Raw genomic sequence first — 22,358 nt, 5'->3', positions numbered from 1 at the left:
GCAAACAAATTTTCTTAAATTTTATCAACGGAATCAAAATACTGACACCCAAATTCATAAAATATAAAAAAAGACTTTAACTGCTTTATAAATCCAATATTTGTATGAAAATGTCACTTTATAGAATTATTTCAACCTCTTTTATTTTTTATGAATAAGGCCATGAGACTTTAGAGGTATTTTCAAATTGGTCCAGAAGTCTTAATATTTTGGTGAGGCACCTTAATGTACATACATACATGTATGAAATATTTTAGGATATAATGACACTCTAACCTTGAAATATGAAGGCAAACATTAAAACATTTTGCGGAATTGTTAAATTGAAAAACATACATACATATATTTATATTTACTTCAATTCTAGGTAGTTAATTTCAACGTAATAGTAGTTATGAAGTAAGGCTGAAAATGTAAGTATCTCGAGCCGGGCTGGAGATTACTGAGGAATTAACAAAGCTCTTAGAATAAATTCTTTAAAATTCCTCTAACAAAACCGATTTTTATTTTCTCATTGTTCAAGCCAGCGCCACCTGTGCTAAGATATTTTACCGCACGCATAAAATTATGTTATAAAAATCAAATAAAGTGGTAACTATTATCATGGCGGTTATAGAACAACCGAGGCTGTAACAATTTCAATAAAAGTCAGCAATTCAGCAATGCCTCTTAGGTAATGAGCGCTTCGAGATGACATTCTTTACTAGTGTGAGTACAATCGAAGTGCTGGCGGTTTTTATCGTTAATTTTTAGTGGTATCTCCTACTCAAATTCGCTAGTCGAGCAATCTTGTTAACTCATTCACCTTACAGATAAATATCTTACTATGAAATACTCATACATATGTACATACATGTGTAGTACAATTGGTAGCAAACTATATATATGTATGTATATAGTATGTGTAAGTAGAAGATACTCCTAACTGATACGTGTTAACGGCTTCTAATGCGAGCTAACTGCCAGCTGACGCTTGCTGCCAGCCAGAGTACAAAACGAGTACACAATTATGTAGCTAGCCACAGTTGAAAACATAAAAACATATGTATGAATAATACTAGTACTTTTCTAGTATTTTATTTAGATAGTGCAAATAATTCAAGGTAATGCCACTCACGTTTCCTTATCAGCTTTTTTAGCGTACTTAAGCTACAAATGTTTGCGATTAAATTTTACCAGTGCGAATTCGCTTGAGAGCTTCATCACAAATACATACATACGTATACCCAACAAACACTAAAAAAATATTGCTCCAACCTTGGAGAAAGTCATAGTTTTCAAGTTGATATCCAACATCATTCTCCAACTCATCTCTAACTTTGGGACTGGAAGTTTAGATGAACTTGAGAAAAAAAATTTCTCCAACATGGTAGCACATACGCATTCAAAAGTATAAAATCGACGCGTAGATAAGGGAAAAGTGATAGAGAAACGAATTTTTAATTATCAAGTGAAAAACTAAAGTTATATAAATTGGAAGATTACCAACAAGAAGTAAATGTCTTCAAAGGAAATAAAACACGAAGTGAATCAAAAGATAGACTTACTGTAGACGCGTTGAAGTGAAATATTGTAATACGATATTGGTTAACTACAGCTTACAGAATGAGTAAGAAAATAAACAACTAATATTTTAATTTATCTAGTTCGTTTCAATCAAAAAGGTATACATTATTTTACTATTTCAATTGCAGTATATCAATGATATGGTTGAGACCAATTGGAGAATTACATTGGAGTCCAAGTTGAGAACTAGCTTTTTCTCAACTTGAGAATCAGGCCTTTTTGTTGAGAACGCTGTGATCCTTTACTTGAGGTTCTGTTGAGAAACAACTTTGGGGATTTGCAAAATACCTTAGCTCCCAACTTAACCTAAAGCTGAGCTGAAAGCTAAATGTATGTTGGGTAATTACTTAAATCAAATTGCTATCAGGCTAATGGTTACGGAAATCATTTTCATGTACTAGTTTGCACTGGTTATTTGAATAGTTTTGGATTTGTTAGATGGAAGAAATGACAAGCATTATTTTTTTCTAAAATTGTTTTCCTTAATTAGGGTATTACGATTTCAAAAATAAATCACTAAGGTCAAAGTAATTTCACAATTTCCATTATAAATAGAAGTTATTACCAGAGGTCGAAAATAACCGTCCAATATCAAGATTTTTATTTTTAGATCATTGCAAACTCGTTCTTTTTTGAATTAGAAATAATGCTTTTAATTTTGCATTTAATTTTTTTCGGCCAAATTGAAGCGTTATTTGCGATTTAAATATTATTTCGATCAATTAATACGTCAACTTAATGGAATAAAAAAAATTTAGAAACCCCATACGTACAGTGATCAAAATATTTATTCGTACAATGAGTTTTTACAGTACCTATTCGCAATGTTTTTCAAGATTTTTTTTACGTTAATTTTTCACGAAAATACATTTCATATTCTAATAAAAACAATATAAATGAAATGTTGAACCTTTTACAAAGCTTAAAAAAATTCAGAAAATTTTCAGCAAAATTTTTATTCAGAATTTTTAGCAAAAAATTTAGTTCGCATTCAATCTTCCTTATAACGCATGGACAAAATGTATTTTTGTACGGAAGAAAACGCTCAACACCATTGAGGAAAAATTATAAAAAATTAACGTTAATATTTAGCGACTTGAAACGTGTACGTTATTATACTGAAATTGAATGAGCTACAAAACTTTTTTTTTTTAACTTATAAAAGGATGTGTTATGTAACACATGACGGTTTTCCACTACATGTTGTAAAAAAAATATATTTAAAACAGTTAAATTTTATGCTATGTATTTTCCTGCTTCTTTGATTTAAGAAAGCCACAAGCATATTTCCAATTGTTGATCGTTTTGAAGCTAAAATCCATTTAAAAACAATTTTCCACAAAATTCGATTTACCTAAGCACAACTCTCTACTACTCTTCATACATATAGTCACAAAAAATGCAAAAGGCCGTAATTAACATGAAAAAAGTCGTAACTATTTAATAACTTTTTTTTGTACAACACGATGTGGGGATTTGGATTTCCATGAATTGCATCAAATCAATCAAACTAATTAATTTTAAATTTTTTGTTAGTTAGGCTTTTTGATTTCATTTTTCATTTCTGGTTACGATTGTAACCTATTCACTAACAGGTTTTGAAAGAAAATTTAATGCATTTAAATGTGCACGTACTTTCGTCAACACAGATTTGAAAATCTCAAACATTTCTTTAAGTTTTTTTTTGCAAAAAAAAACAATACAAAAATTTTTATACAAAAATCCAATCAATAAAATTTTGTTGCACACTCACTTTTTCTCGTTATCCGCAGCAGCACTGCCGCCAACACTAATACAGCAACAATTGGTACAGCCAACAGGCTGAGCACCTTGTAATCCAGCATTTGCAAATGGTCCAACAAGCTATCGTAGTAATCCATTTTCAAATTGGAGGCTATCCAAAAATTATTTGTTGTAATTAAACAACAAAAAAGAAACAATGCACAAAAACTGCTTATATATGAGTTAAAAAGAAACTCAACACTACACTTTCCTTCTTTATTAAATTGAATAAAAAATGTAACAGTCCTTTCCGTTCTTTAGGCGCGCGCTTCTACACACACTCGCTTACTTGTGCCAATTGAAAAAGATTGTTGAGAAAAGAATGTCCTTTGCTTGTATACAAAATAGAAGCCACTAACACATTCACTTTGCACTATGTACACATGTACAACACATTAACAATTGAGGCAGGATGCGTGTTTGCTGTTGTTGGCAGTATATGTAGATACTTATGCTTGGATTTGTAGGTAGGTATGTATCCTGCTACTACGTTCTTTAAATTGTTGCACCAACCACCGCCAGTCACGTATGTCGAATGAAATATAGCTTAGCGTCACTTGCTTGATTTACCCTTGCTGCTTCGCTTCGATAGGCTGGCTTGCTGGCTTGCTGGCTTTGGTTTGGTTGTGGCTGCGTCTGTAGCTATGCCGGTGCAAACAGAAAACACGTGTTGGTTTTTCAGCGCTCAGCAATACAGATACAAATACAATTGCAATCAAGTACGCGCACTCGCACACTCACTGTCAGCTTGCGTGGGTTCAATATCCTTTTAGAATGTGTCTGCTATTGCGTCAGATCCTTGTGCGGCGCTCTCTCACTCACTCTCTGTTCTTTTATATTGCCTTTAGCTTGTTGCTCTGCGGGTGTGCGTTGCGTTTTGGACTTCGTTGAAGTTACTGCCGCCTGCTTGCCAGATGTGCGCGCTTGTTGTAAATAAATTAATGCAAACACCTTTATTTACATATAAATTTCTTTTTTTGTACTGCGTCTGCTTCTTTTTCGTATTACTTTTTTTACTCGTTGTCTTTTTTTTCTTGTTTCGTTCGTTTGCTTAGCTGCACAGCTCAACAGTGTCCTTACGTGTTGCTCACGCGTTCAGTCACCGTCACGCTCGCGTTTGTGCTCTGGAACTCGCTCACTCACTCGCTTGCTTTTCGTTGAATTACAGGGTGTGCCTGCAATTTAATCTTTTTTTATTTTTTTTTAGATGCTCAAGCAGAGTCCTTGCGTTGTTTCACTTTTTCTTCGTTTGAATCGCGCGCGGTTTCACTTTCTATTTGCTCTGTCCCGTAAATCGTTTGTTTTTAATTTGTTGCTCTACAGATTTGCTCGATCGTTTATCTTTTCGCTTATACCGTTTGTCTAGTTGCTTGACTGCTTGATTGAACTGTCATGTGCGCTTTTGCTTTAACAAAGTTTCTATTATGTTTGTACAGTGTTAAGTTATCATCGATAATCCGCATAGATTTTCGTAAATGTGGTCTGGTCATTTGGCTGTTCGTAGTTGACAGGACATGTATCGCCATGTTCACAATGCTCGAATGCACGGCTAGCTGTTGGGGGCTTCAAAACCGCTGCCCCAACAAAAGTTTCAAGTGGAGCTTATTTCCTTCCACACGGACACTTTGCGCTACGAACAACACTCTGCAGTGCGAATGTTTTTTATGTGATTTTTTCACGGTTTTTCACTACTAAATATAATAATTTTTTAAATTTTCAAACCGAAAGCTACATAAGCGTGCACGTTTTTTCACGTTCGATTGGACGTGTCAAATGTTGAAATGCATTTTTCAAATGAATGTCACGAATTTCCATGCGCTTACGCGAAGCAACATAAAATAGCACTACGTTTGATGCTAGCTATACTTTTTTTCTCTTTTTACGTAAGCTCCTTTTTGGTAGGTTACTGCTTTTATGTTGGTATTGAATATTTTTTCCAAAACTAATGCGATATCATATTTTGTTGTGCTACACTTTGCCTCCGCTATTGTTCTCGTTGTTGTAATGTTCAAAATTTGAAGCGAATATATATTTTATATTTTTCAGCGCGCTTTCACGACAAATTATTATTTATAGTGTCACAAATGTCGCGACATTTAACGGGCTGACAAAGCGTTTTTGTTTTCTATTTATTGTTGTTTTTATAAATGTTGTATTCTTATGTATTTGTTTTAGTTGTTATTTCTGTTTAAGAAAATTTTACATTTTATTGTGCTGTATAGTTTTCTATTGGATTTTCAGGCGCGCGGAATTTTCACACCCACACCACGTAATATGTACATATGTATGTACATAAGTCCGTCTATTAATATTTTTTTCACGCCAACAAAGTATTTTTAATAAGTCGTTTGTGATTTGCTGTTTATTAATTTTTTTAGATTTTTTTTAATCTCTTTTACTTTTTCCCTTTTTTGTTCCGTTTATAGTGTTTATTTATAATTTCTCAAAAATTTTATTCTCGTCGTTTGTAAATAACCACTTGCTTGTTCGCTCATTTGCTGCTACTTATTAAGTTTAGATATTTGATTAATGTAAATACATACTTGACTGTCAACAAGTATTGATGATTAGCTGTTAACATGCAAAAACTTCACACGCGCTAGTAGGTACTCATTAACAATATTTTTACGCCTTTTTTTAACTGCGAAAAATCAAAAACTTTTCAAAAGCAGCAATTGTTTTTGCTCACAATTTTCTGCTTTGCAATTATTTCACAATTTTATTTGTTTTCGTTAAAATAACATTAGTAACTTTTCACTTCTATTATAACAAAATTGACGCTTTCAAAAAATTAAATATTTCACACATGTATGTATTCGCATATGTATGTATTATTTAGCGTTATTAACGGCGTAGCAATCAAATAGTCGCTCATAAACGCGCACAAGTGTTAACACTTTGGCCAATCGTGCTGAACTAAAATTGTTCGTATAAGCGCCAAACGTTCAAGTAGTGCAGTGGTTGCGATTTGCCATTCAGAAAAAAAAAAAAACTTAAAAAGCTAAAATGAGTTATCAGAGCGCCAGAGCAGTGTGAGGCAGGCGAGCTGTAGCTCCAAGCGGCCTGAGTGGCGCTCATCAAGCTGCTGGTGCTGCGCTCCCCAAAGTAAGCGAAAGTGCGCTTCCGTGTACAAATATAGTTATATATATGTGTGTGTGTGTGTGTGTAATCACAAGTGCTTAGGAGAGCTTGCGAGCTGTGCAAAAGTTAAGCGCATTGGCAAACCGGTTTTTACTACGAATTTTTGCTTAAGTTTATTTTGTAAAAAAAGATATCGCTCATTTGCTGGAACAATATAGTATAACAATAGTTTTTGGCAACCTTTCCACTTAAGACAGACTCCTCATTTTTCCGACTGCGTTAGTATGAAAAAAGTAGATGTTAGTCCTTCAGCTATCAAGTCACCGGACTGCTGCAAGACCTCGTAACTGCGATGGAATGTGGGAAAGTACTTAAGGATTTAGCTTCAAAATATAATACTCACATCGTGTGGGTGCCAGGCCACAGATACCTTCAAAGTAATTGTGCAGCGGACGAGCTTGCGAGGAAGGGAAGCCCCTGCCTAACGTCAACTCCTCTTATGCAGCGGGCATACCGTTATCTACCTTTAAGACATGGCTCAGGACATACTTCATTGAGAAGGCCAACAAAAGATGGTCGGAAGAACGCGCATGTGGGACGACTCGACATATCTGGCTCAGCTTCGACGCACTCATTCGGTTCGAGTGCGCTCTGCTAAGGCTGGTGACCGGTATCATTACAGGTCACTGCTTAATGGGAAGGCATGCTAGCAGAATGGGTCGGCCGGCTATTGACTTCTGCCGTGGTTGCCGCGACGAGGACGAAATCAAGAGCTTGGAGCACTACGTCTCTTACTGCCCTGTCCTCATGTGGGCGAGAAGACGCTCATTTCACCAGCAGATTTTAGTCTGTCTGGCCGACCTAAGTGAAGCAAGCATTCACGAGTTCTCGCGCTTTCTGAACCTATCCAACCGGACGTGTTTGAATTCGAGCTCTCAGTTCATATCACAACGGACCCACTGGGTCTGCGTGCGCAGCCGCTTCAACCTAACCTAACCTTAGTCGCGTAAACAGTTCATACTGAAATTATTCAATTTATCTTATTTGAAAATTTTCTCCGTTCCCATTTGATCCGCAATTATAACAGGAAAAACAATTCTTTGACCAAAAAGGAACCAAGGCATAGTTTTAATTATACCTTTGTTATTTTAAGATTTTACTCGCAATAGTTTTATAGTTATTAACCGACTTCCAAAAAAGGAGGAGGTTATCAGTTCGTCGGAATATTATTATAATTTTTTTTTTTTTTTTTATGTATGTTACCGCATAACTTTGGACCACGTCAACCGATTTCGGAAAGGTAGTGACTCAGAGGTGGTCCCATACTAATCTGGTTGAGATCCGATCAGTGGATCTTGAGATATATATATATATATATTTTTTTTTTATATGGGAGTTGAAGTCGGTTTTTTTTTGCTAAAAATTACTTGTTATTTATATTGTTCAATGCGAGAAACCTAATTAAAATCTTTAAAACTTTTAACCCTACAGAAAACGAACGATATCATAAGCGCTTACCTTTTTTTTAATTTTTTGAGTTATGACGTTGATAGACTTGACTTATTTTGTTTGCTTTTAAATAAGCAAAAATTTTAAATGTCAGGCCTGTTCTTAAACTCGATGCTTATTTAAAAGCATAAGAAGATATTTCATTGCATTTTTTTAAGAAATTGCAATAATTTTATACTGCATACTACTATTTTAACTTCACTCCGTTTTCTACAATTTGCGCTCACCCAACACTTTCTCACTAACGCTCATACACTCTCAATCAATCTACTTGCACGTTGTTCGAAAATTCGAATATTTTGCTGTGCTCCACATGGTGACGCTTGCATGTGTGTTTTTTTTTTTAATCAACAAAATCTCAGGAAATTTTTGAATTTTATATACTCAATCTTAACCCTCTCTCACTCGCTCTACTTCTGTTTTAATTGCGCTCAACTTTGCCCTCACATATGTATGTGCAAAATTTCATCATACATTTCCAAACCCCTTTCCCTTGATGCTGCACTCGCAGCCGGCTAAATTGGTTTTACCGGGAAAATACTCGTATTTTTTCGCTGCAAATTCCGCAAATTTTCTAAGCATTCGCAGACATACATACATATGTATGAGAGTTTCTTGCATTTATTTATTATAAACAATTTATTGCAGTAATTTCTTTTTATAAGCCGCTGAATCAAAATAAACTGGAAAGTTTCTGATTGCCAAACAGACACACACACTTACTGACTTGTGAATACAAAGATGGTCGAGTTCAGCGAAAGTAGAATTATAATTTTTTTATACTAACTGCTTAAGGGCCGGTTACTCAATGTCTGGTTAACACTAACTACAGGTTAAACATCGTTATAGACGTTACTGACTCCCTGTCGTATGCATGGAGTCGAAGACGTCGATAACGATGTTTAACCGCAGGTTAGTGTCAACCAGACATTGAGTAACCGGCCCTAAGAGTATTGCAACATCAACAGAGTAGCTGTTCAGGAAGAAGTACCGGTAAAAAGGCAACATTCCTTTTTAATTTAATATTATGTTTGTATGAAATTCGATTTCAAGGCATTCGAAATACTCTACTCTGAACCATCAGCGAGGCAAACAACAATCCGCCTTCTAAGACAATCAAGTTGTTTTCGATAATGATGTTTTCAACCCAAAACGAGATCACTTATGTACATAAATTGTACTTGAGGCGTAAATAACGAAGAAATGGATAGGGTAACATGTTGTGCGCAGGAATTCTCCAGACTCTTGAATGAGCCTGAGGAGTTTATTGAGAGACCCATAACACTTTCCGCCCAAACAGTTACAGAGTAAATGCTATCTCACATACATTGAATATCTGAATAAAATCCGAAAATCCATTAAAATACTGCTCATAATAACAGGATAACCAAATGAAAGAATATTAACCGGATATCCGGATAGCAAAATAAACGGATATTAACCGGATTTTATGCGTATACCCGAATATCCGAAATAAAGGGTAGTTCCTAGTACGTACATATTAACAAAACTTAAAAAACAACGCACGCGGACAAGGCAGGACAAATTTCGTACACAGCAGAAAATTTTTTGGGAAACTTGTTTCTGGTAAAACATTTTAGGGTCGAAATTATTGGTTGAAAAACGTTGAGGTGAACAAAATTGTCAGTCTTCTCATTAGCAATAGACTAGCTCAGAAACTAGTTATAATTATAGAAAAGAAAAAGCTAATTGTCTTTTGTTTTTGTTATTTTTTAGAGTAAAATTGCTTGAATGTTTTTGTTCAGTCGTTTCATTGAAAATTCTTCAAAACAAAATACTTCAGAGATTAAACAATTTAGCGAAAACATTTTTTTATGTAACAAATTTTTGGGAAAACAAAGTTGTAAAAACTTTGGTCTAAAAAGATTTGGGCAATGATGTATGTATGTATGCACATACAAAACCTGACTAATCTTAGTTGTTTAAAAATATGAAAAAAAAACAATTGCAAAAATTTGTTTGAGAAACTCAAGAAAAAATTTTATAACAAAAAATTGTATAGCAATTTTTTTTTATTTTGATTTTAAGATTTTTACATGGACAAAGTTTGTATGCTAAATTTTTTTCCACACAAAAATTTTGTAAGCCAAATTTTTTAGATACATTTTTTGAAATTTTACTGCGCTATTCGACAGATACACACTCTCAAGTTTTTTTGTTTTGGCACGTGTGGGAAACAAACAGAAATGTGAAAAATACTCGCTCCAGCAACTCTGTTTGTCTACAAACTCACAACGCATTTCCACAAGCCAAAATAATCAACTTTTGTTGCTGTAAATTCCCATACTTTTATATCAATATATAACAATCGGGAATTGACATAAGCCACTGCCGCCAAATTAAGCGTGCGAAAAAGTAAACATTGGAATGTATAAGTATGTGCGTATTTACATACATACGTCTTTTTGTACTCACAACGTGTACAGGCATCAGTGGTGCCAGACATTCTCTGTTAAAAATTCCACGAAAATCGGTGAAAAAAATCTCTCAATTACCCACATCTCAAAAATGTATCCCACAAAATTTCCAAAGAATTCAAAACATATATTAGTATTTGGCCGAGCTTCTCCTTCAATTTGTTGCATGCGCCTTGGTTGTGTCACTCAAAGGGGAGCGACTTAAAGTTTAACGCCGACTCCGAGCGGCAAGTTTGTTTTTATGAGAAGCTTAACTACAGCTAAATTTTTTTACGATGTTGCTTTTACCAGGGCTTGAACTCAGGTCCTGCGGAGTGGAAGCGCACACTTCTTACCACTACACCACACATATAATATTCTTTCGAAATTCAAAGGTCGGTAGATTACTCACTAAGGGCTTAAAAGAATTTAAAAACCATCTACTACATTCATAAGTTAAATCCCAAGATTTTGAAGAAAATTTTTCTATATTAAGGTAACAAATGCATACATACATTTGTTTTTTTTTTACTGGCAATTCTTAAAATGATCACTGTTACATGAAACACCAGTTACAATTGAAAAGATTCTTTCTCACTCAGTGCTTGAATTGGTTAACGTGAGAAAATTTTCAAAATTGTCCTTATACTTCTTAATAATTATATATCATTTCACTCCACATCACATCTTCAGAACGATTAATAATGTAAGAGTGTAAGAGAGTACTCTGGAATTTTGATCAATTATGCATCGATAACTGTGTCAAAAGAAAATCCCTTTTTTATTTGAAATGTCACTCTTTTCCCTTTTAATAATTTTATTTGCAAAATATCCCTCAAATTGGGAAATTACCCACAATCTGGCATCACTGACAGGCATTTGAAAGGCTTTCCCAACTTGAAACAAGCTGCCCCAAGCAGTACACTCCCTTGCTCCCTTTCTCAATCTCTTGCATTTGCACTTTGATCGCGTAAAAAATTCCCATGTGATAGTCATTCATAGTTGACGCTCGCGCTCAAACACGCTTACTATGAACTATTATTTATGCATAGACCGAGAGCGTAAAGTAGTGGAGGGCATCCGATCCACACAGCAACAACTTTTTAGCCAATTGTTTTGCTTTGATTTGATTTCCGTCCGCTTTAAGCCATGTGAATGCGGTCAACACGCGGCAAACATGTGCTTGGCACTATTCTACTCTACCTACCTAGCTATGCGAGCGGAAGATCACCTAAGCCCGCCGTCAATGCTCTAGAGAAGCCCTTGATTATCCATTTCCCGTTTGCTTTTATCTGGGAACAAAAACAGGTATGCGAATGTCCACCGGCCATAACGAAAACAATGATGCCGCAGATTATCTTTGATACATGTGTAAAAACATATTTACAAAAATACACTCATGTGCATATAAGTAAGTTTGTATGTAAGTACTTTCTTAATACTTGTATCGGCCACCAGCTTGTAATCTTTCCCAGACAAACAGCTACACGCTTAGTATAAGTTATAGAAAGAATCATGATTAACAACAAATTCCATAGAATGAGATGACTGCGCGCCTGTTCGTTCGGCATTGTTTCTCATAGCCAGAAATGGTAAGCTTTTGGAATTTTATTCTTTAGTTAGTCAGCAGCATTGATTGCTCGCATAACAATGACGTGTTTGTTTTTGAGGGAGCCAGTTCTCCATCATGCCAAAAACGTGAAATACCGGGCTACTATGAAGGTGATACAGTGTGAGCGCGTACGCCGAGACAAAAAGCGCTCGCTCACAAGTCTAAAAGGTGAGTATATGTTAGATAGCTAAAGGTATTTGATAACTACTACATATCAAATTTGAGGGAACTGCGCAGAGAGAGCGAGAGAATAGATACTTCATAGCCTTATTTGAAAGCTTTTTTCATTGTGCTCACACCGCTATCGTTGAGCTTTTTCGAAATTAAATGCTTTTATTAGTAGCGTAGAAAGTTGCCATATTAACTAATGAATTTTAGGTATTTCAGCGAATTTTTATAGTACTCACTTAGTCGCTATCCATATTAAGCTATTTTTCGAAATAATCATGGCAGACAAGACGAGACAGTACTTTTTTGAAATAACTATAGTTTAGTGTGGTATATTCTTCGAAAACAATTTTGGAATAGTTTTATTATTTATGCATGAGTATTTCGGAACCTTTTATCACCTCAAAAAAGGGCGTCTCGCACACGATCGTGTACTTCACTGTGGGTGCCTTTCTCGACATCGTGGGTGTCCTTCTGAGGGCAATTGGCGGCTTCCTTTGGTAAGCTTATATTGCCGCATACTCGTCGGCAAAACTGTCGCGATGAAGTGGCGTTTTAGATTGTGGTCGTAAACTATTTTCTAGAGGAACTCTTGAACAGATGATACTGGATGAATGCCCTCACGGTCGACGTTCCACTTTTAGGGAGGGGTACGTTTCTAGATAACCTCTATGATTTAATCGACAGAGTCCTAATCTTGTTGACGTAATTGTCTGCGAACTGCCCATTCGCTGTGCCTTGTAGTAAAGCGGAACGAACTCATAAAGCTATTTTCTGACTCCTTGAAACCATAGCTAAGCACATAATATTTTGTGGAGATCTCGTGCAGTGGAATGCACGTGCAGTCAGAAAATTGAAGCACATACTGCGGGTCACCGTCATTGGAATCAGTGCGCACCATAGGCCACTGCCACTCTGGCAATTAACACCATGCTTAACGTATCGCCCATGGCATTGTAGGTCACCGATGACTGCGGTCGAACTTCGAGATGCTTAATTAACTCTGAAACGCAACAGTCTAGTATTTTTTGAAGATTAGATTATTTAACTGTAAGCATTGGATAACTGCGTGACTACACTGGCACTAATGAGCTCTTTCCCCGCTCATAAGTCCCTTAGGATTGGAAGGAGGTGAGCTCCTACACGGCTAAGCCAAAGTTTGACGGAAGAGTTGGTGGAAGATTTGAGCCACGTCGGAAAGGCGTTTTAAGGCGAAGCAGTAATCAAGGTCTTAGGTTATCTCACGGTGCTCTCAAAGCTGGTAGAGGAATGCCTGACCTCTCTCTCAAAGCGTCTGTTTATTTCCTAGTCACCTTGGCAAAGTGATGTTGCAGGTAACTACGCGAACCCTGGACAAATACAAGTAAATGTGACACTGTAAGGTCTTTCTTGGGATCACATTGACAGGATACTGTCAGGAGGTGATACTTACAGCCCTATTCCCACGCCAATGATATATCTCAATGGCTGACTATTATCTTTACTACTGCGCCTAATTCTATGCCGCCAATTTATTTTAAGCTCTCTAATGGTGACAATTGACATTGTTATTGTTATTGTCATAACTTACTGAGTACGCGACAACGGCGAAACAATGTTTATATTGCGTTTTAGGCGCAGTTATTGTGACAGTAGTCAAACGATGAATTTTTCCAGTGTTCTAGAAAAAGGGTTGTAAATCTGATACTGGATCCTGACTTTCGCAGCTGTTTAGAGGACGATGTGGTAGAGTCCTCATAACAGTTTACTGACATATGCCATTTGCCTGACTTCCCTACGGGCAACAGCGTCTTTCGCTTTAGCCTACCAGTTATCGTGTTCGTAGTGGTATCGACAAATAGCTTTTATAATGGTCCAAATATACCCTTGTCTAGCCTAACCTAACCCCAAAATTAGACAAAGACCTATAACGCACATATGTAGGTTTATTCGGGTGTTTTTTTTCATCTTTTCGGTCCCAAAAGAAGAAAATTAATTGGACAGAACCAGCTAATGAAAAACTATTGTACATCCAGCACCATCGTACTTATTTCTACCGGCCACATATTTTTAACATATATCATTAAAAAAGTGACTACCAAACTTTAGTTCTTTGTGTCAAGCAGAGTAGATGTCGGATTAGCCTATAAGGCTGTAGTTCGAGTTTATGTTTTTTCCGCACCGGCTTGCATTGCATTTAATCTTAAACTGTTGTCAATCTGTTAACGATGTGCTAGGAAATACGTATAAGAAAACTCAATTTACTATGCGTTTTAAGCAATTTATAGGATCGTAGAAGTAAATCGCAAGCTAGATGGAATTACCTGTAGAGATAAAATTATGTTTATTCTTCTTGAAAACTGAATATTTGGTCGAAATGGGAGCAAGAGCGAACTCTCTGCCCGGTGCTCTATTACTGCATTGCGTGACAAGAAAGCATGCAGAACTGCGAGACTAAAAACAGAAAGAAATAATTATTCGAATAATTAATAACACATTTAATCTGGCATCCATACATACATACATATGTATTGGGAAAAGTTATCTCCAGCAAATTCGATTTAATAGCGCCTAAGTGGCATTGCCTATTTTCTACTTATTTTTTTTGGAGGTACGTTGTACCACTTGGTAGAACCAAGGTTCGAGTTTTGCCACGAAAAACATTTAAAACCAGTGGAGGCAATGGCAAAGTGCTTTAGCTATAAAGTAGCGTCTGATATAAATAAATACCTGTCACTCGAAGGCAGCCTAAAAGTGTTGGTCCTTCTTCAATCTTCAAATTTTACCCTTACAAACCATTCCATTTTTGCACTTCAAGCCAATTTTAACATAATTTCAGCAATATTTACGTAATATATATTTATGTATAACAGTTAGTTGATTTTATATACACTGCACGAGCTAATGCGTTTCATTATGTGACAACGTGACTAGAGTTATGATTAGCACTATCGCTACTGATACAACATTAACCGTGTGAGCATTTCAGCTAAGACTTGGCTCTGCTGTTTAGTGTTATGGGTCAACATTTTCACTTTGAATAAAATACATAAATACATACTCGCATACAGAAATTCGTCACAAACACCTGGTTTAAATTTATACTGGTTTTGAGGCGCGTTTTACTATATTTTTTTTTTGGATTATAAAAAAATATATTAGCGGCATTTGTTCGGGGAAATACACTTTAAATAACATTCAAGAGCATTTTATGTATGTATGTAGACTACAAAAAGCTGGTCAATAAAACATGAATTTAATTTAATAGTATGCAAATTTTACTTAATTTGATTAATTGATGCCTTAATTTGATTTAAATTTGCTTAATAGCGTTTGCAGCATAGGAATACAATTTTGTTTCCTTAAATGACATTTGTTCATACATGTGTATCTATGCATGTGAAAATACTCTAGTGATAAATGTCTATCAATTTAATTACTCTCATTCATTGAAGCTATGAATTGCTCATCGAAAGGCCATGTAGAGCAGATGCCAAAAAGCTATGTCAAAAAATATTCCAACTTAAAGCACGCGTTGCGATAGCAATCCGAAAATGGTCGCTAAATCGTTGGAAAATAGGCCCACTGAAGTAGAAGTGGTTATTTTCCCCACCATCCGGACGCTTCATTTAGCACGCAATTTCATCATTGTTTTGATCTGATCTAATGTATTTCATTTTAAAATTATATACATCATACTAAACAAAAATTAAATAAGATTGGACGAGCAATGACTGCGTACATACATACACAGGATTATGCTTGGTTGAATACCCCACAAGGCAATGCCCATCTATTTTTTTCGGTGACCGACTCATTCTGTCTTGGCTGGCCAGCACGTCTGACACGCAATATATTGCAATATCCGCCAGACCATACGCCACCTGGAAAGAGGTTCGATTTTGACCAACCATAGTTGGAAAATGAAATATTCAAATTGGCCTGATTTGCGGAAAAATATACTTTGAAGCAGAAAACGTACCTAGAAACATGAATTTTTGATAATTCGGAAATATCCTCTCCCTACGACACTGCCATATTTTGGAAGCCACAGTTTTTAAAACGACAATGGATCTTCTAGCCTTTCGAGACGAAAGGATGTTTTGGACAGGGTAAATCGGTTTCTTCAATCTTACTAGGATTAACAGCGATTCCACTGTTCGCAGACAACATATTCACCAGGTGCATGTAAACCTAAATCATCTCATAAAAGGTATCTAGAAATGTAACCCTTATTAAAAGGAAAACGTCATCTGCATTGGCAAAATCTCGTATCTAGCTCTTCTAGAAGTCGTTTAGGAACGCCATCCAAAGAAGGATTGACGTACGTAAGCTTAATAAGCACGGTTTCAACCCGAAGCTTAACTAAAGATCTGCCCACTCCTCCCAAAAGGATATTACCGATAACGAGAAATGCACCCGTTGTGAACTAGTTATGTATGAAGGCTTCAGGTAACGACTTCAGGATTGTGAGAATTTCAGTAGCCCAGCACGAGGAATATTGTTCCTGAAGTGCAGAGGCAGTGCAACGGCCTCATTAGGGTTTTACTATAAACTATTAGAGTCTGAGTAACCTGAAATTCTGAGATGAAAAGTATGAGCTCTCGGCGGCGTTCGGTATAAACGCCACCTCGATGTATCTCAAAGTACTAGGTTATACTCTCATACAACGATAGCAACTAGCGTAGATAGGAACCAGACAATTACACAATACCGCCATGGTCTTTTTCAACTGGAAAGGTATAATGCAATCCCGTCCCCATGACTTGAAGGGATGGAATAAGTTAATGCCCAAGCAAAGCGATGCTTTTCCTATAGACCACGCCAGGCGATACCGCCTTCTACCGTCTGCAAATACATAGCTTTCCTGGAGTCGAATTGCGCAAAAATTGACCATTGAAAAGAAGCTCAAGTGACTCCTCGCTATTAATTGCTCAATTTAACGCCTCGTTCCACAAATTTTTTGACGGAGCAGCTTTCTATGGCTCTCAGGGAGCACTGAGATCAATCACTCCACTTTATGCAACAATTTTTACCGATAACCAGTTATGAAATCACTCAAGTAAAACTTAGTATAAACATCATAGAATTCAGTAAATAATTAGCTTAATTACATCACATTCTTGTCTATTTAACGATAATTATAGGTGACAATCAGCGCTTCGTACTGGCTGCTATTTACCTACTTCGATTGCTTATCACTAATCGGAAGCTTTGAACTACAATATGTAGGATTGAATTACATACATTAGTTACGCTTTCAGTGATTATTAAATGAATGTTGAAGTGAATAACTAGGGAATAGAAGAATATAATAAAGAATTAACATAAAGCACTTATGTATTTTCTCAACACAATCTTGTTATAAGGCCATAAAATAACAAAACCAAATGAAATAAAATAAAATAAAAAGAAAAATTAAATAAAATGAAAATTACAAAATATAATAAAATAAATCGAAATAAAACTAAAGTAAATATTACAGAAACCGTAAATGGTCATTAACCATTTTCTTTTTTTCGATCAAGATTAATTTTGGGTTTTTATTTGGTCGGGCAAATTTGATCGTTATTTTGTTATGCTTTGTGTTTTCGATAACCTCTAGCCATTATAATGGAGACGGCGTTATAATAACCGTTTTAAACTCTTTATGATCTAACAAATTAAATCCGAAAACAGCGATTATGATATGAAGGAAAAAATTGAAATCAGAAATAATTTAGCGAGTAAATTATGAAATAAAATAAAATTGAGATAGAATAAAATGAAACAAACTTAACGAAATAAAAGAGAGCAAATTTAAATTAAATTAAATTAAAATAAATTGAATTAAATAAATTAACATTAAATAAAATGGAATAAAACAAATATATTAAAAATAATAAAACAGTACACAGAAACAGATGTCTGGAAATTCCTTCTGACTTTTTTCTTAAAAATGTTTACCTGCTTAAAATATTCGCATTATTTAAAGCAAAAATAAAGCGTAAAATAAATACACACTTAATAAATATTGGCATTCCGGCTGGTAATAACATTTGAATTTTTTTTCTATTTTCGACAGAGTAAATATAAGTATTAAACAAAAAAATGTATCTCAGCAAAAAATTCAAACCGCAAACGTAAACATTTGTTCATTCAAAATAAAAGAAAGGAATTGCATGAAAATGCATTCAAACGCGTTTGTTGAAAAAATATCAAATTTTGGTACGTATGTGAAAGTTCAATGAAATTTCGCAGTTGACAAACCAGACCGAAAAGCTGGTCGGTTAACAGGGATGCCGCACTATGGGGTCGTTTGACTTTTATCGTTGCAAAAATCACAGCTTTTGTATTAAGGAAGATATTTTAAGAATTTAAATTGCAGCTGAAAAGAAAACAGCTAGGCTTCAAAATAAATAGAAAAACAGGGTGCAGAGTAACTCAAAGTGCATGGCTTATGTTGAGTTATTAGTGAAAAATGCAAAATTTAAAATTTTTCAGTAATTACTGGAGCTAAAAAGGTATGTATGTAGGCATATAATACAATAAATAAAAAAATGTGGTAAAGGGGCGTGGCACCGCCTACTTATGATATTTTTTTTTACCTCATTAAACAATTTTCCAATCTCTACGAAACTTGGTGGATGCGTTGCTTTCGGTAAAATGTTAAAATGTGACTGAAAGAAAAATAAATAAGCTTTAAAATAAATAGAAACACCGAGTGCCGCAAATAACAGGGCACGTAATAATTCTTAGTCAAAGTTGACATACTTTTGGAAAAACGCAAAAGCTAAAATTTTTCTGTAAATACTAGAGCACAATTATGAATTTTGTGTTTAAATATAAAAAAGATAAAAATAAATTATAAAGTTGTGCAACCGCTTAAACGATCTCTATTGCATTGCTTTTGGTAAAAATTTAAGAACAATATCTAAGCTTAAAAACACTCTAAATACAGGGTGCTGCATAATTCGGGGTTTTCGCTTGCATTAAAAATTTAACTTGTATTTATTTTCTATTTTAATAAAATAGTACTACAGCGTTTTTTTTTTTGGTTGATAAGATAAAAAAGCCGTAGTTAAGTTAGTTTATAGGCACTGCCTTCATCTTGGATTGACTTATTTGTGTGCATCCGGGAAGAAAATTTACTTTAATGCCACAAAATTTAAATGAAATAAAAAAAAGATTTTTCTTTTTAAAACATTAAAATCTAAAATTTGAAAGAAAATAAAATAAAAATAAATTCCGCTGTCAGAGGATCTGAGCCTCGGATCGCTCGAATGGCACATTGGTGCATTGCTCACTCGCCTATTGCGACTGTTGGAGCAGCGCGAGCAAAATTTCACACATATGTTTATTAGGGTGGTGCAAACATGTATGTGGGGCAAAAAGTTTAAAATTTTAGGTTCTCGCCCCTACGATTTTTTCTAATGGAAAAAAGAACACGCGTATTTTTTGTAAAAAAAAAGATATTTAGAATGCCAATGAAATTTCCCATGTATTTTATGTGCAAAAAGTCACTTTTTCATAAAATGGTATAGAATTCTTGAAAATCAATATTTTTCGATCGGAAAGCTCTGCTTCTTTTTAGGAGACTTCCAACAACAATACCCAGTTGTTTATTTAACCATTTCTTACAATAACTATTTTTTATAGGTCCCTCAAAAAATCCAAAAAATTGCGAAAAATGTTCAACTTTCAGCAGTTCTATCACCTAAACTACTAATATCTAATTAATAAAAGTTATTGTTTCGTTAACACTGAAAAATTCTCCATTAGATACACTTATCGAACGCTTGCATGAAATTTGAACGTTTTTGTAGCAGTGGCCCCATAGTGCGCCGTCTATGTCAATGACACATGCAAATACGTATGTGCATATGTACATATCAAGCAGAAATAGTCGTATGCGATGTCACATTGCGCCTAAATGCGCTACTACTGAGAGCGATTAAATGTTCTGCAAAAGCGAGCGAATTTGTATGTACATACCTACATACATATGTAGATACAAATGCGTGTGCTTTAAGGCCTCTCAACCGACGTCTGTCTGTGCTGCTAATCCACAACGTTGGTATCTAAAGTGCTTTAAACTTGACACAGCTCAATGACCCTACAGATTTTTACATCCAATGATCCCGCATCCAGTTCTTCAACCCGAAACGAATTACATATTCAGTCATATCTCACAAAAAATAAATAAATAAAATAGTCTGTCACCCTTTGGCAAAAATTTTTTATAGCAGCGTAGTTAAGTGGAACAATAAAACTGTACGATAACAGCAAGAACAACAACAACAGTTATAAAACAATGCATTGTTCACGTTGTTAACAATTAATTGTTTTAATTAAAACAAACCTCGCGAATGGATAGGCATTTAAAATGTCTCCACTTGGAGATATACACACATACATAATACATGCATACTTACTTTATATAGTGTGTAGAGCATGTAAGGACAGTGGCTGCTATTGTACAGGTTGTTGAACAAGTGAGTTCAACGCATTGGTGCGTGGGTGTCAGCCAATGTCAACAGCCAAATGGTTCATTGATGTTCGAGCCCTTAGTGGCTTGAACTTTCATAGTGGAGGCAATAGGTTGTTGAGTGTGTGACGTCCGCCTTAATAAATTCCATGGAGTCTCTGTGCTTTTTCTCTGATTAATACACGTCAATGTCACTCACACAAATTAATGCTTAAAGAACCTGTGTTACCTGTGCTACCACAATGGGCAATCAAATTAATGTCTAAGTGAGTCCGCCCGTGTGGGGTCTGCCACAACAATCTAACTTAACCTACATCTCCTATGTTTTACAGTATTATGTAAAATATAGCATAATAAAAGTGATGTTACACATGTAAAATATTAATTTTGCCCACGAAAATGGGCATTTAGACCACAGCGCATTGCTTAGCACGTTTCTTTAAATCAGTATCAACATCAAAGCATGCATTTATGCAGGATTTCCGTCCCCCATCATACACCATTTGCGCCGCATTCGAAGTGTTGATTTCAGAGACCCAGAATAATAATTATTTCACGGTGGAGTTTTAAAAAAGTCATTCAAATTTTCGCAAGAATTATAAAAGTCTTTTGATAATAATTATGTATGAGAAAATTTGTTTAAGTCATCGATAACTATTATTTTAAGACTTACATAACAGATGTCTTTTCATAATAATTATCAGCGAGATAAATATTTTTAAGTCTTCAAAGACTTTTATTTTGAGACTTATATTATAAAAGTCTTTTGATAATAATTATGAGTGCGTCACTACCGCCACTTAAGAAAATACACTTGAAAAAAGTAATCGAAATGCAAGAGAAGAGGAATTTTCTTCATAAATTTTTTTCGTGAGTATTTTTTCGTTCTCTTAACAGTTATTCGACTACACGGAGCAAAGACAATTTCAACAAATCAAAGACCATACAAATAAAATACGACTTTTTCGGACAGATCGGTCCACCTACCAAAAAAATGTATATTTTTTGTATTTGACAAGTTTTAACTATTTTTCTTTCGTGTGTTTAAGGTTTATTCATTTTTTATAAAAATATTGCTCATTGTCTAAAAGAAGTATATAAATAAATCCGAATTTCAAAGCTGGTGAAAACATTTAAAAAATCTGCAAAGCTTCACTTAAATTGCAAACTTTTCAATTATAACTCCTAGAAAAAAACGTTTAAATTTCAGTGTAATAAAGTGCACATTTGAAGTTGCTAAAAAATCGCGTTGAGTTTTGGCAATTATTTAGTTATATTTTATTTATTTTTTTTAACATACTTTGTTTTGTTTTTAGTTTTGAACTCTTTTGGAAGAATTTTTGATATACAAAAAAAATGTCCGCGTGTCAATATTGGTTAAGTTTCCCTGTATAGTCTATATTGAGCTGTTCAGTGGCTCAACGACCCCTGCCTAGAAATTTATAGCTAAAATTTTCTGAAGAAAAATGCTTTATCATTCCTAAAATAATCCAGCTTGAGAGGCGCTATCTAATTACACAGGTGATAAACATGGTTTGCCCCGGGGACAAATATCTTTCTTTCAAAGAATTTCAATATTTAAACAATTGCATTACTGAATACCGAGTATTATATTGCGTTTCATTAATATGAAATATTTTGCAAAATGCATAATAAACACATGCACCAAATATCTGCGTAGTTTCCAAAATACCTGCCACAATTAGTGTTGTTATTGTTTTTATTTATTTTTTTATGATAAACAAACTGTATACTTAAGTACGAATTCTTAATTTTT

At 34.9% G+C, this 22,358-nt stretch overlaps 1 protein-coding gene across 3 annotated transcripts in view; it reads right to left on the bottom strand.

Annotated features, from left to right (window-relative positions):
• Positions 1–22,358, bottom strand: part of LOC118733761 (transcription factor mef2A-like) — a 171,243-nt gene that overhangs the window by 106,213 nt on the left and 42,672 nt on the right. Inside the window, exon 1 of one of the 3 annotated variants that reach the window (XM_036463299.1) lies at positions 3,320–5,687. The exons of the other annotated variants lie outside the window; for them this stretch is intronic. Coding sequence (XP_036319192.1) covers positions 3,320–3,446 — 127 coding nt within the window. The 5' untranslated portion in view covers positions 3,447–5,687. Of the gene's footprint in view, positions 1–3,319; positions 5,688–22,358 lie in introns of those variants that run through there. 3 annotated transcript variants of the gene reach the window in all.

Source organism: Rhagoletis pomonella, unplaced genomic scaffold, assembly GCF_013731165.1.
Source record: "Rhagoletis pomonella isolate Grant_MI unplaced genomic scaffold, Rhpom_1.0 Rhpom_scaffold_00002, whole genome shotgun sequence".
NCBI lineage: Eukaryota > Metazoa > Arthropoda > Insecta > Diptera > Tephritidae > Rhagoletis > Rhagoletis pomonella.
The sequence above is the reverse complement of the archived record's forward strand: the minus strand, read 5'-3'. Positions and strand labels throughout refer to the sequence as shown.